The sequence below is a fragment of the Cricetulus griseus genome, chromosome 7, assembly GCF_003668045.3.
Source record: "Cricetulus griseus strain 17A/GY chromosome 7, alternate assembly CriGri-PICRH-1.0, whole genome shotgun sequence".
NCBI classification, from domain to species: domain Eukaryota; kingdom Metazoa; phylum Chordata; class Mammalia; order Rodentia; family Cricetidae; genus Cricetulus; species Cricetulus griseus.
In genome coordinates, this window is record NC_048600.1 from 43,714,886 (window position 1) to 43,729,285 (window position 14,400).

Below are 14,400 nucleotides of genomic sequence, written 5' to 3' on the forward strand. Positions count from 1 at the left end.
TCCCACCTGGATCTTCCAGGCACTGTGCAGGGCCCTTACTTTTAGGGGTTCTAGGAAAGAAACTACAGGGGCATCCCTGCCTTCTCCCTCAATGTTACTTCCCCCTTGGCATGAAATCATAGATCATGAGTTCTGCCTGTCACTGTCAGTGGGGATTTCCAGACACCAATCGGGAGGGGATTTGGAAATGCATGCCCCATGAGGAGAGGAACAGAGATGGAAGGTGGGACCCTTAGACAGCCAATGACACTTTTCAGAAATCCCAGAAAAGGGGACAAAGAAAGTTAAGACACCATAAATAACATCAACCTTAACAACCTTAACTGGAAAAGTGAACTTACTCCAGGGAAGCTATTCCAAGGAAGCAAAGACCAGGTTTAGTAGTGCACAGCTGTCAACTCAGCACTTTGGATGCCGAGGCAGAAAGAGTGTAAATTCAATGCCAGCCTAGATTGCATAGAACTGTCTCAAGAAAAAAAAAGGTGGGGAAAAGGAGGAGAGATAAAAATAGGAGGATGAAGAGGGTGAAGGGAAGGAAGAGGACCGTGAGGAGGGGAAGGGAGAAGCAGCAGTCTCTCAGGAACATCAAGAACTGTGTGTCCCAGGAGGAACCTTGCCAACAGCCTCCTTCAAAGCCACCATGGAGGCATGGGGTTGGGGGAGAGGAACAAAGGACATGGGACAGACAAGACTGTATAGGGTTGGCACCATGCTCTCTTACCCTGGTGAGACAGAACATGTGGCTCAGACAATGCTGGTGGAAACAAACAAACAAAAAGCATAATCACACTGCTTTGGGGAATGGAACATGATTAAAGGCAGCTAGTTTTTTTAACTCAAAAATAGTTGAGCCGCCAGTCATTGGTGGCACACACCTTTAATTCCAGCACTGGGGAGGCAGAGACAGGTGGATCTCTGTGGTTCAAGGCCATCCTGGTTTACAGATCAAGTTCCAGGACAACCTCCAAAACGATACAGAGAAACCCGGTCACAAAAAAAAAAAAAAAAAAAAGTTGAGCCATGCATGGTATTGTACATTTATAACCCCAGTATTTAAGGGTTTGAACAGGAAGGTGGAGATCTTGAGGCAGATCTTATCTAAAAATATTAAATAAGGCTGGCCACTGGGTGCTGACGTTGCTTGATGGTAGAGTGCATGTTTAGCATGCATGGGGCCCTGGACTTATCCTGAGCACCAGAAATAAATACCTTATGGAATAAGAATCAAAGAAGTAAAAACAGGCTGGAGAGATAGCTCAGTGGTTAAGAGCACTTGCTGCTCTTGGAGAGGGCTGGAGTTCCATGCCCAGGATCCACAAGACACCTGAAGCTGTCTGTAACTTCAGTTCTACGGAATTCGACAACATCTTCTGGCCTCTGGTGCACATGCATACATGCAGGCAAAACACCCTCAAAAATTAAAAAATAAAACCCCTGCTGCTTGTGGTGGTACACTCCTTTAACCCCAGCCCTTGGGAAGCAGAGGCAAGAGTTCAAGGGCAGCCTGGTCTACATAGGCAGTTCCAGGACAGATAAAGCTACATATGGAGGCCCTAAAATAAAAATTAAAAAAAAATTCTCTGTGAGTTTGAGGCCAGCCTGGTCTACAGAGCCAGTGTCAAGACAGGTTCCAAAGCTACATACAGAGAAATCCTGTCTTGTTAGTAAAGTCCTTTTGCTTGGCTCCTGGACACAGTTCAATTGCAAGGGTGGTTTGCAAATCTGCACTGCTTCTACGTATCAGACCTCAAGAGAGACAATACATATGCATTTACAAGGCAGACAGCTAGAATGGTCCCAAAGACAGGGCAACCTCTCACTTCTAGCAAAAATTCCAAACTTCAAGAGTTGGTGTAAGGCCTGACTGAGTCTTCCTCTCCGAAGACAAACGGGCATGTGGAGAGGCAGCTCTGCCAGCAGGGGGCAGTGTGAGGCTCTCAGAATAAAGCTAGTTTACTGTAAGCTTGGCTATGGAAGAAGCTTGTCAGGTGTTGGGTTAACCCTCAGTGTTTTTTGCCCCATCTGCCCTTGACCCTGTGTCTCCCCACTTGGTAATGGGAATACACTGAGTATCTGGAAAGCAAAGATGAACTGGGAACCTATTGTGGGAACAAACATGCCTGAACAAATCTCTAAGACTAAGTCAGAAATGGGGTTACTAATGTGGAGAGGGGGATACAGAGGGAGTGGTTAGGGCTCTATACTGGGGTCCCAGGAAAGATGATTCCTAAATTAAGTCTTAAAATATGAAAAGGTTTTATGACAGGAAGAAGATACAATCCAGTTTTTGTTGTTTGTCTGTGGGAGGGTCTTATGTGACCTAGGCTGGTCTTGAACCCCTGATCCTCTGACTTTTATGTTTCAAGTCCTGAGATTACAAGTGTGGTTATTGGGTCTGTCCATGCCGTGATGTCAATCACAGGATGGATCTGTGCACTGGGTAGTAAGAGAAAAGAGCTATTTTAGGGCATTCTGGGGATGCAGGACAAACCTTGGGAATGGTCCTATACCAGCAGTGCAAGCACTGTTTATTCTGCAATTGGCTACACTCCTGCCCTGGAGGGCTGACAGTTCTCAGTAGACAACAGAACAGTAGAGTTTTCTTAGGAGCTACAAAGCTTCACAACAGAGAGCAGTTTCCCAGGAAGGGGGCTTGAAAGCCCAGAAACAGGTTCTGGATCTATCTGAGGAACTGCAGAAAACCAGAGCTCACTATAGCTATGCTGGGGTAGTCCTGGAATCAAGTAGACATAGTGGACGACTTCTCAAAAGTGGGCCAGGCCTCCCAGCATCCTCTGGAGTGACCTGTGATACAGCAGGAAAGCTCTTAAGAGGCAGCAAAGGGCCGGGCGTTGGTGACACACACCTTTGATTCCAGCACACGGGAGGCAAAGGCAGGTGGATCTCTGTGAGTTTTAGACCAACCTGGTTTACAAGAGCTATGAGAAACCCTGTCTTGAAAAACAAACAAAACAAAAAGGCAGCAAAGGAGATCACAAGCCATATCCACCCTCGTAGCCAATATGGGAGAGAGAATTAGGGAAGAAGAAGTGGGCAGCCATTATTTCATGGAGAAGCAAGCAGGGTCCTAGAGCAACTGCAGAAATAGGGCAGGAACCCTGCCCAAAAGTCTCACAGCTAGGAACTAGACAGGGCAGTGGGCATTTGTGCGTGGTTCGAAGAAAATATTCTGGTAGGCCTGGTGTGCCTACTTGAGAAGCTAAAAAAGATCACAAGTTCAAGGTCTGTCTAGGCTATAGAGTGAGTTGAAGGACAGCCTGGGTACCTTAGGACACTGTATCTCAAGCAAAAAAAAAAAAAAGAAAAAGTCTGGGGATATAACTCAGTGGTATGTACAAGATGACACATCAAATTCTCAGTACCACAAAAAAAAAACAACAAAAAAACAAAAAAAAAAAAAACAAAAGTAGGATGCATTGGGAAAGATGTTAATATTAACAGCCTCATTTTGAATGAGAAATTTGAGTTTTGTGGGGGTTTTTGTTTGTTTTTGTTTTTTGTTTTTGTTGTTGTTGTTGTTTTTGAGACAAGTTTTCTCTGTGTAACAGTCCTGGCTGCCCTGGAACTCACTCTATAGATCAGGCTGGCCTCAAACTCACAGAGATCCGCCTGCCTGGGATTAAAGGGTGTGGGACACCGCCACCCAGCTGCTTTTCTTAAAATGATTTATTTTATATGCATTGGTGTAAGGGTGTTAGATCCCCTGGAACTGGAGTAACAGAGAGGTGTGAGCTGCCATGTGGGTGCTGGGAATTGAAGCCAGGTCTTCTGGAAGAGCAGCCAGTGTTCTTAACTTCTGAGCCATGCTTTTGACATTGAGTTTTACACTTCACAGGAACCAGGATGACTGGAGACATGATTCTTCACAGTGGTTCCTCTCCATCCTTCATTTACTCCAAATGACACACCTGAAGGCAAAAGGCAGAAGCAAGGTCAGGAAGCAGGTTATAACGGCTGGCAGTGGCAAATGAAACAGAATATATACCTGTGTCTGTGGGGTCTCCTTGTCATGGCTATGAGGGGCTGGTGCAGGCTTCAGCTCTACTTGAAGAGGGCAATGGATCCTTAGTTTATGCCTTCTCCTCAAGAGATGGACAGTAAGTATATCCTGGAAGAACAGTGCCAGGGACTTCCCATCCTGTACTCACATGGCACACACAAATACACCTCTTCATCAGTTATTAATTTTATTTAGGACTTACATTAACACTAACCAAACATCACCAAATCACTTATTTTCACATACAAAATTGTATTTTGCTGAAAATCCACTTTTGCTCTGTAAGCATGAGCATGTTTAGTACACTCATTCAGATGCTCCACAGGGTCAGTCCAGGGACCACCCTTTTTGTTGTTTCTTCATTTTTAAGATAAGGTCTCAGTATGTAAGCTAGGCTAGCATGAAACTCACTGTTAAGTCAGACTAGCTTCGTGCTTGCAATCTTCCTGCCTCAGCCTCCTGAGTGTTGGGATTACAGGTGTGCACCACAACTCCTAATTGGTGACCCCTTGTCAAAGCCCATAATGACAAGATCTAAGAGGTAAAGTTATGCTTGGAACTTCTTCCCCTTCAGTCTTCAGCCTACAAACTTTTTTTAAAGCTTTATCTTTATTTTACGCGTATGGTTGTTTTTACCTGCATGTATATCTGTGCATCTCTTGCATGCATTGCCCAGAGCCAAGACGAGGGTGGGAGATCCCCTTGAATTGGAGAAATGGACAGTTGTGAACTGCAATTTGGGTGTTGAAAATTGAACCTGGGTTTTCTGGAAGAGCAACAGTGCTTCCCCCACCCCAAGATAGGGTTTCTCTGTGTAGTCTGGCTGGCCTCAAACTCAGATATCCATCTGCCTCTGCCTGGATGGAGTACTAGAACTAAAGGTGTGTGCCACCGTGCCCAGCTGGCCTCTTAATGGATGAGCTGTCTTTCCACTCCAGCTCACAAGCTTCCAACCAGAGGGGCTCTGATCTCTTCATATAGGAAAACAGGGCGAGGCAGCAGCTGCAGAGCAGCCAAGTGGCACACCAGTGGGTGCCAGTCTACATCGAGATATTTTGTTTGGTTAGTTCCTGCCATGTCACTGGTCAGTGTGTCCATGTGTCCAATGACTGCTTCCTTAGTCCTAAGTACAATATTGACAAATTCCATGCAGTTTAAGAAAATGACTGAGCCTGCAAACAAAATCATTGTCTGTAGTAATGTACCATGTGACTCTTCACCTGATACCAATTAGCACAATCAGAAACTGAGGTAATGGGAGAGGTCTTAAAAAGTTTCTTTTTTTCTTTTTTCATTTTGAGACAGGACCTCTTGTAGCCATAGCTAGCCTTGAAGTCTGTATGTAGCTAACAACCTGATCTTTCTGCCTCTACCTTCCACGTGCTGGTGTTTTAGACACACACCAGGCCCAGGTAAGAATCTTAATACCAAAATTATCTTTTATACTTCACAAGCCTTCTGACCTGATGTAAATACTTCGGGGAAAGAACTCTAAGGCCTGCTTGGCACTCATGCTTGACATAATAACTTTGCCACATAAACCTGAGGAGAGCTGCTGAAGAGTTAGCTATATTGGAGGTAGTTCTATAGAAAACTACAACCTAAATAGTGGCTTAAAAAACAAAAACAAACAAACAAAATAACCCAAAAACTTAGTAGTCTTTTGAGTTTGACAACTTTCTAGATTTAGTGAAAATGTGAGAAAGCGGGTATCTGTACAAACTTCATATACTCCTGTCCAGTGGAAAAACAATGCTTGTGGTTTAGTCAGGGCTGCACCTATACTAATTTGTTTTATTTTTCCTTCATTTTTATTTTTTGTGTATGAGTCTTTTGTCTCCATATATGTCTATCTACTACATTGGTACAGTGTCCAGAGGCCAGGAAAGGACCTGGATCCCTGGGAACTAGAGTTATAGATGATTGTGAGCTGCCATGTGGTTGCTGGGAATTGAACCCAGGTCCTCTGGAAGAGCAGCCAGTGGCCTAACCACTGAACATGCTCTCTAAACCACCTCTCCCCCTATATCTTTTTAAAGACAAGGTCTCATTATTTAGCCTTGGCTAGTCTGGGACTTGCTGCATATAACAGGGTGGCCTTAAACTCACAGAGATCCACCTGCCTCTACCTTCTGAGTGCCGGGATTGAAGTTGTGTCAATAGGTCAGTGTGGACAAGGGTCCATAAAAACTTCCATCTCAGCAATTCGGATGTAAACTGAAAACCAGTTCAACATACAATGTAGGACTGAGGACATCAGGGGTAGAGAAGTTGCCTAGTATGTATAGGGTCCTAGGTTCAATCCTCAGCACCTTAGGAACAAAACCTAAATTAGTAAATATAAAATACTTGAGATCAGAAAAGCTCTAAAGACTCAGGAAATGAGTAAGAAAAACTTGAAAATCTGAAATTCAGAATGCTCTAAAACAAACTGCTCTGAAAAACTGGAAAAATAAAAGCAGGAAAACTAAGGGGCTGGAGAGATGGCTCAGCCGTCAGGAGCACTGGCATGTGGCAGCTCTTAAAAATAGGAAAAACTCAAAACAGTAATGTAGTTCAATAATTAAAATAGAAAAATTCTTAAAATGCAAACACCCAATGTTGTATCATAAATTACTTTGAAAATGAGCTGATTATCACCAAGCATAGCAGCAAACCACTGTGATCCCTATGATATTTGGGGTGTGGAAGCACAAAGATGAGTTCAAGGAAAGCTGCATCCACAGTTTGTTCAAGGCTAAACACAGCTACATGACACTGATTGTCATAAACAAAACCAAAGTACAAACTGATTTTCTGGGGCCCCAAAGGCATATGGTTTATATTAACAAAGTTATTTACTTTAATGTACTGGCTTATATTAAGTTCAATATTTGTTTTAAAAACAAATGTTTAAATGCTGATAAAATAATAAGTTCTTATACAATGCCATCAAATTTTGTCTTGTTGTTAACATCAAAAGCTAATAAATAATAGAAAGCATTAATAAGTACTAAGTGGAAACACTTAGTATCAGATAAGAAGAGTGATCAGAATAAACATATAAAGAAAATGACACCTTTTAGTAGAAAAGTCAGAAGAAAAAGGAGATACTAAGTTTAAAGAACTGAGTGTGTTGTGGGTAAAAGTGAAGAACTTAGCTTATGATGTAATTGTGACTAAGCATCAACCAATTTTCATGAGCTGGACCCCCAGGAAGGCCAGTAGGGACCACACAAGACAAGAAATCTACTACCCAATCAGGAGCCTTGCAGGGCCCTTCACACACTGCCCAGTTAACTTATTCTGCTTCTGAAAGGCTTCTGAGTCCCAGTGGCAATGCATGGGTGAGCATCATGATGGCATGGCCTGGAAAAGTCCTGGGGGCCTTCTGGCTGGAGGTCAAACTCAGAGTCCCAGAGTTAATGCAATGGGAAAGTGCTGAGCTTAATGCCTATGAGCCCAGCACTTAGGAGGCTGAGGCAGGTCATGATTTTGAGGCCAACCTAGGCTACAGAGCAACTTCCAGGCTAGCCTGGTCTATATAGGGAGTTCTAGACTAAGTAGGCTACATAGTAAAGTTCTTGCCAGAAACAACAATAACAAAAAATCAAGATGGCTTTAAATGAACACCAAAGTTGGAGGTACAGGCCTGGGACAGTGGGCTCAGAGGAATCGGTGGCAAGGGCTACAACACTCTGGAGATGAGTAACAACAGTTCCTCCCAGTACCTCTTTCCTCTAGAGAGTCATGTCGACCTGTCCCAGAAGCCAGCATGGTGGGAGAACTGGTCCACTGTGCAGAGTCCAAAGTTCTACGCAGGTTTACCAGGTAGCCCAAAGTTTCAGGGGGCTCCTTCCTGCCCTGTCTCGTGTGCCACTGTGGCCTTGTTGAGAGCTGATGTGAATAGACAGGACAGGGCAGGATGACCCTCCCACAGAAGAGTGAGCATCAGTGTGGAGACAAGCACAGGTGTGAGACATGCTGACTGAGCACGCCAGACATGGTCATGGGAGCCAGGCAGCTGTTCTTATGATTCAGACGTCTGTGGCCCCAGACCCTCAGGACCAGCTGAGGGAGGTCACAGGGAAATAGAGCTTGCTGCAGTCCTCAGAGGCAGCACTTCCCTTGGCATCCACTGTGCTCCCGGCCAGCACAGGGCTTAAGAAGCACAGACATCCAGAGACTGGAAGGCCATAATGGGAGAAGGGGCAGCACACAGAAAACATGGCACGAGGCTAGCCATAGTGACAACTTTAGAGGGATCAGAAGGTCACACTGGTTTATCAGATGCTGTGTGAACAGGTCTAGGGAACCACAGGCCTGAGGAGAAGGCAGACTGAGACAAGCATGCCATGCTAGGGTTCGGGTGACCCTGGGCCTCAGTCACTACAGTGACAAGGAAAGGAAACACAGGAGTCACCAAGACTACAGAAGTTCAGGAGGCTACAGGGATGGTCAGGAGGAGGGCAAACAGCCTCACTGAGTCCAGTCACCTCTGAGGAGAACCCTGGAAATGGAGCTGAAATGGCCAACTTGGTCAAAGCAAGTCTCTCCAGAGGCCACCTTCAGGTGTGGGCTTGCAGTGAGGCGTAGCGAGAGCTTCAGGCTCTGCAGAAACACAAAGACAAAAGACAGCTCTCCAGCCCCCATCCCTTCTGGGACAGAAGCTGCAAAGCTCTGCACAAATCCTGCCCTCCCCATCCCACCCTGAAGCAGCCACTGTAGCTCAGGGGAGCCTCAGAGCCTGCAGGGTCAAAGTACCAGCAGGGGGCACCACAAACCCACATTTGGCAAGAAATCATTTGCCCTTTCCCTACAAGAGCAATATAGCTCTGGGCAATCCTGGGTACAAGACACCTCCATGCAGAGCTAGGACCCTGGGTGAGGACAGAAACTGGACAGGGATGGGGGCATAATAGCCCCATGAGCTCAGAAGCAGGAGGGTTCAGGGGTCCTAGCCTAACAAATCCAGCCAGTCAAAGCAGAGAGTCAGCCAGTCCAAGGAGAGGCCAGACTTGGCTTTCGACACTGACATCCCCACTGCACACCAAGCATGCCTGTTTCCCGGGGGTGGTGTCTCACTCACTCCCTGCTCCCTCAAGGCAGCTTGGCTTCCACCCCATCATCCCACAGTGTGGCTCAGTCACCATCAGCACAGACCCATCACTGGGTGTCAGGGTCTTGGAAGCCCCAGGCCTCCACTGCTGAGATGAGGAAGTTCTCAGAGCAGAGAGGCTGGTTGTTGAAAGTGTCGCAGTGTCCAGTGCGGCCTCGGTTCAGATCCCCATCAATGTAGAGTGCTTGGCCACCTCCTCCCCCTGTGGGATATGCAAGGGAACAGATGTCTTTCTGCTCCAACAACCTCCCCATCCCTAGGTACCCCATCATCTCTGTCCTTGGAAGGACAACAGGGGTTCTTCTAAAACCACAAGTTTACCTGGGCCTGTCTGTCCTGGCTAATGCTTGTTTGCTAGCCCTTATCTCCCATCTTTCATGCCTGGTCTACCCCCAACAACGTAGGTCCTTTTCCTTTGTTTAACTGAGATGCCTACTACAACCAGTCAACAAGGACTGGGCACAAGGGCTTTAGCTACCCTCGATCCCACATGCCCTCCTCCCAGGCTGAAGTGAAAGGAACAGGTGCCCACCAATGATGAGGCAGTCATTGCCCCCAGCCATGAACATGGACTCGGTCTTGGAGGGCAGGTTGAAGTGCCGGGCAGCCAAGAAAGGGGAGAGCCGATCAGCAGGTTCTGGAGAGATGGAGTGGCTGAGGAAGGAAGAAGCAGCTGCAGCTTCTGAGGACTTGAAGGATGTTGGCCTGGTCAACTCTGGGTGCTTGATGACCACCCACTCATAACGCTGTACCTCTGGCTGCAGCTGGAGAGGAACAGGTAGCACGTGGCACCTCATTGGGCCTCCTGCTCCAAAGCCACAGCCCATCTCCATCCCATGAATCTGCTGTGGTGAGTCCCTAAATACTGTGGCAATGGAACACCACTTTAGCAGAGGAGGCCCTGCTAAGTCTTGGGGTACTCATAGTCTAACCAGCAAAACCCAGACATGAAAATGAAGCAAGGCTCTTGTGCTGGGGTGCTCAGGTACATGGCCTGATGACTTCTGAACCCCTCCAGCTAGCCTCTGTGACAGTCAGGGGTCAGGACAGATGCTGGGCCTACACTCAGTCTTGGAGGGCAGACTAAGTGCTCAGAGCATCTGAAGAGACAGCAACAGCTGAGGAAGAAGGGGGTAGGCAGAGGGACCCCACACTCAGCCCAACTCACCCTAAAAACAAAGCATTCTCCAGTTCCAAAGAAGCTCAGTTTGCCTCCAAACTTATTTCTCTCGCTCCAGTCTGTTGACAGGTAAGCTCCACAAACCTATGGAGGATGGCTGGGGTGAGACTTTCTGGCGTGGCTTTCTGTCCTCATTCAGGTATGCTGAATGAGACAAGTCGCAGCTTAGGGGTGTTGTTATATTGCATTCACCCACCATTGAGGGCAAAAGGTTGTGGGAGAGGACTGACTTTAGGGAAGTGTCATTTTGTTTCCCCTGTGGCTCTCAAGCATGAGAACAAGCTCCATGCTGGGACTATATCCACACTCATGTCTTGGCATCAGCCCAGTAAACCAGGCTTCTCACCTCCTTTTTCGTGGTCTTGATGAGCAGGAGGGTGGGCTCGTGTCCTTCACACTGGAAATAGAACCTGAGGGCAGAGACCACACGTGCTACCCTGCATGTCCTCCCTGGCATCTCCTGTTAGCACTGACAACTGTCAGTCCCTAGGTCTAGGGTAGAGAGGCCTGGGGACTATGCTCTTTTCCCACCACCTCTGTCCACAGTGGCTAAGGACCTTGCAATCTCATTTTGGCCAGGCCAGGCTGCCCTGGTATGACAAAGGAGAAGATTCAGTGTATTTCCCCCTCAGGCAAACTTGAGTGCTGGAAGCTATAGGGAAGCAGGAACCAGAGAAACAGGAAAAGCCCAGCCCTGGACATGTGAGGAAGGTGAGGCATGCCACTGTGGTGCTCAGATGTCCCTGGGGGCTGGGAGAAGACAGGGTTTCTCTGTGTAGCCTTGAGTATCCTGGCACTCACTTTGTAGACCAGTCTGCCTCTGCCTCTGCCTCTGAGCACTGGCATTAAAGGTGTGCACCACCACTTCTTGGGAAGAAGTAACTATTAACTAAGCCAAAATGCTTGTGTGGTTGCAGACAGGGGACTTGGGATTGTGGGAAGTTGTTCCAGATTTTGTGAACTGTCATTTGTTACTAACTGAACCCAACCAATCTAGCTTGCAGGGCAGTGTGCCCCTGCTAGAATACCAGGTGCTTACACAGACAGAGTCCCAAAAAGGGGCACCTGGTCCAGGCTTGTGATGGACATAGTGGGTGAGGGCAGCAGGGAGGCCAGGGCCAGCTGTCCTGATGACAACTCTCTAACAATTCTGAGCTCCTATGATAGGAATTTTAATTTTTGTATTTTATGATACCACACAGGACCCTCAGCTGTGGTGCACACAGCAAAGACTTCCAAAGTCTATGTAGCCTGGGAATGACAGAAGGCCAGGAAAAGAGGCTCCTTATTCTCAGGCCTCACACAATGAGGCAAGACCTTATCAGGGCCCCAGGTTCAAAGACTCATTTCTGCCAGCCCATAACTTCCTGAAGTGGAGTGTAGGATGTGACTCTCAAAGTCTTGGGGGCACCTCACCTGGTTAAGCTGTACCCATGCTGCAATGAGGAGAAGAGTAGGAGGGGTTGGCAGAGGGCAAAACGCTCAGGGATCCAGGACCAAATGTCTCTCATCTCCTTCACGCTGACAATCTCTGAGTGGAAGTTTTCTGCATGGACAGCCAAGTGCACAAACTGCCTGGGAAAAGTGAGGAGGGGTGAGAACCCACAGTGACCACAGTCCTGACTGCACCCCATCCTGAGGCATCACGGTTGCATTTTGGTACGTATCTTGGAAAAGATATCTCACCTACTCAGCCAGGTTTGCAGCTTGGCTCTAGGTGCCAGTTGGAAATGAGATGGAATTATTCCTAGAAGCCCCACCTCCCATCTGATACATAGGAGAGTGCCCAGCCTTGGGGTATGGGGGACAAAAGCCCTTTTCTTTAAGAAACCAGGACAAATGAAGTAAGCCTCCAGCAAGGCAAGGTTACAGAGCCAGCCAAGCACCAGCAGATCCCACAAGTGAGGCAGAAAGATGGACGGATGGAGGACAGACGGACAGACAGACAGACAGACATACAGACAGACAGACAGACATTGCCTGTATCAATCAGGCTAAAGCAGCAAGCAGAAGCCATCCCAGGAGAGCCAGGTGGGCCTTGAGAGACAGCAAGCAGCCAAGCCAGAGTTGGCTGGAAGAAAGGCAGGGCAGAGAGGCCAAGCATCGAGGTGTGGTTTCAGACCTACCTTTTAGAAAGTGAGACACTGAGAAACAGGAGGAAGCAACGACACGGAGAAGAAGAAAAATAAAACAGACAAGGCGAGGTTAGTGGTAGGTACCGATCCCCAGGTATGCCTTCCTTTGGGCCCAGGAGAATGTAACTCCATGCCAGCAGCCATGCCTATAGCAGTATACGGTGACTCTTCCCAACCCTGTTCCCCAGGGATAAGGAGCCCACAATCAGCATTTCCAAGGAATGCCAGCCATGAAGCTTGGAGCTGGAAGGGCAGAGTAGGAGCTGTTCTGATGTGACCACCCTAGGAGGCCAGCCTGTCAACTGCTGGACCTTCTAACCCCAATAGCATCCAGCTTCCTTGCTTGTTAAAACCATAACTACAAAGCCCTTCCTGCTTTCTAGTGTCCTATTCACATGTGAGCAGGTGGACAGACAGAAGGCTAGAATCAGACCAATGGCTGGCAGGACAAGCTCAGGCTCAGACCTCAAGGATGCATTCCACTAAAGCTCCCGGCTCCACAGATGTAGTATGCTCATGGCACACACACACACACATTCTCTCTCTCTCTCTCTCTCTCTCTCTCTCTCTCTCTCTCTCTCTCTCTCTCTCTCTATCTCTCTCTCTCTCTCTCTCTCTCTCACACACACACACACACACACACACACACACTTACAAACAGAGGAATGAGAACACATGCACACAATCCTGGGGCCCACCTACCTCTTCTGCTTGACAGTAATGCCCTTCTGCTTTAGTGCTTTCTCATTGGCCATTTGCAAGAGCTGGATCTCCTTTCGGGAAAATAGGCGGATGGCAAAGGCCTTCTCTAGTAGTTTCTCAGGGGACACTGTCTTGGCAATGTCCTTGACAAATATGCGGATGTCTTGCTTTACATTGTCTGACTCGAGGGGCTGCCCTGCTCTCACCTTATGGAAGAACTTGAGGATGGCCAGAGCGACTCGGTACAGTACCTTGTAGCCTTCTACAAGAAAGACATCAAAAACTCGGGCAAAGTAGTTGAGGGGCAGCTCCCCAAACAGCCATCGCTGCCAGTCAGAGTAGACCTGCAGGACATCCTCTGACACAGCTACCATCAGTTTGTGAGCTGCCTGGCAATACTTGTTCACCAGGTCCCCAAATGTCATGCAGGAGGACTCAAAGGCCAGGAAGCTCTGGTCAATGAGCTTCTTGCTGGGGTCATTGCAGGCTAGGATGCGGCAGGCCTTTTCGAAACACTCAGCCTCATCAATGCTATAGTGCAGCAGCAGGGCCACCACAGCAGGCAGGGCAGGACAGAAGGAAATATCAGGGAACTGATTGGCGATACACAGGAGAATCTTGCGCACAGCCCCCTCACCCCGTGTGTTCAGGCAATAGATGGGCACCTGAGTGTTGTCCACAAATTCAGGCAAGGGTAAGCTACTGCTGCTGTGCTTGCCCACAATCTTGCCCACGATATCACTGTACACGCTGGCATCCGGTGTGACCGTGCGGCAGGGGATGTCCCGGATCAGGCGCTGGTACACTTTACCCCGCAGGTCGTGGCTCTGAGCCCAGTAGCCCTGACGTGCCAGTTGCTTCAACTCCTGTAGCTCGGTACAGTTCAGTTCCTTTGGCCCCAGGTCCTGGATGGATGCGTTCATCTTGTCCTTGTCCACAAAGCAGTTGTACCCTGGGGAGTCCATGGTGCCTGAGGTGCCTGGGAGGCAGGTCCCAGGCTGCCAGGAAGTGAACCAACAGCAGCTAAATCTTGCAGCCCTGTCCTTAGGGACTTTCTGTCAACCAGTCAGTCATCCCACACACCTGGAAGATTGAAAACAATTTTAGTACATGCATTGAAAGTTCACAGTTTAAAGGCTTGGTTTTGTTTTTATTTTTATTTTTTTAAAGATTTATTTATTTATTACATATACACTGTTCTGCCTACATGCCAGATCTCGTTATAGATGACTGTGAGCCACTATGTGGTTGCTGGGAATTGAAC

At 47.7% G+C, this 14,400-nt stretch overlaps 1 protein-coding gene across 1 annotated transcript; it reads right to left on the bottom strand.

The window, feature by feature from the left end:
- Positions 1–4,183: 4,183 nt before the first annotated feature.
- On the bottom strand, positions 4,184–14,186 carry Tbc1d24 (TBC1 domain family member 24). Its single transcript, XM_027424903.2, has 6 exons — positions 13,137–14,186; positions 11,716–11,874; positions 10,646–10,709; positions 10,288–10,383; positions 9,652–9,883; positions 4,184–9,321 (listed from the first exon to the last, which is right to left on the bottom strand). Exons 1-6 carry the CDS (start codon positions 14,099–14,101, stop codon positions 9,167–9,169), a joined length of 1,671 nt encoding a protein of 556 aa, XP_027280704.1. The 5' UTR covers positions 14,102–14,186; the 3' UTR covers positions 4,184–9,166.
- Positions 14,187–14,400: the final 214 nt, after the last annotated feature.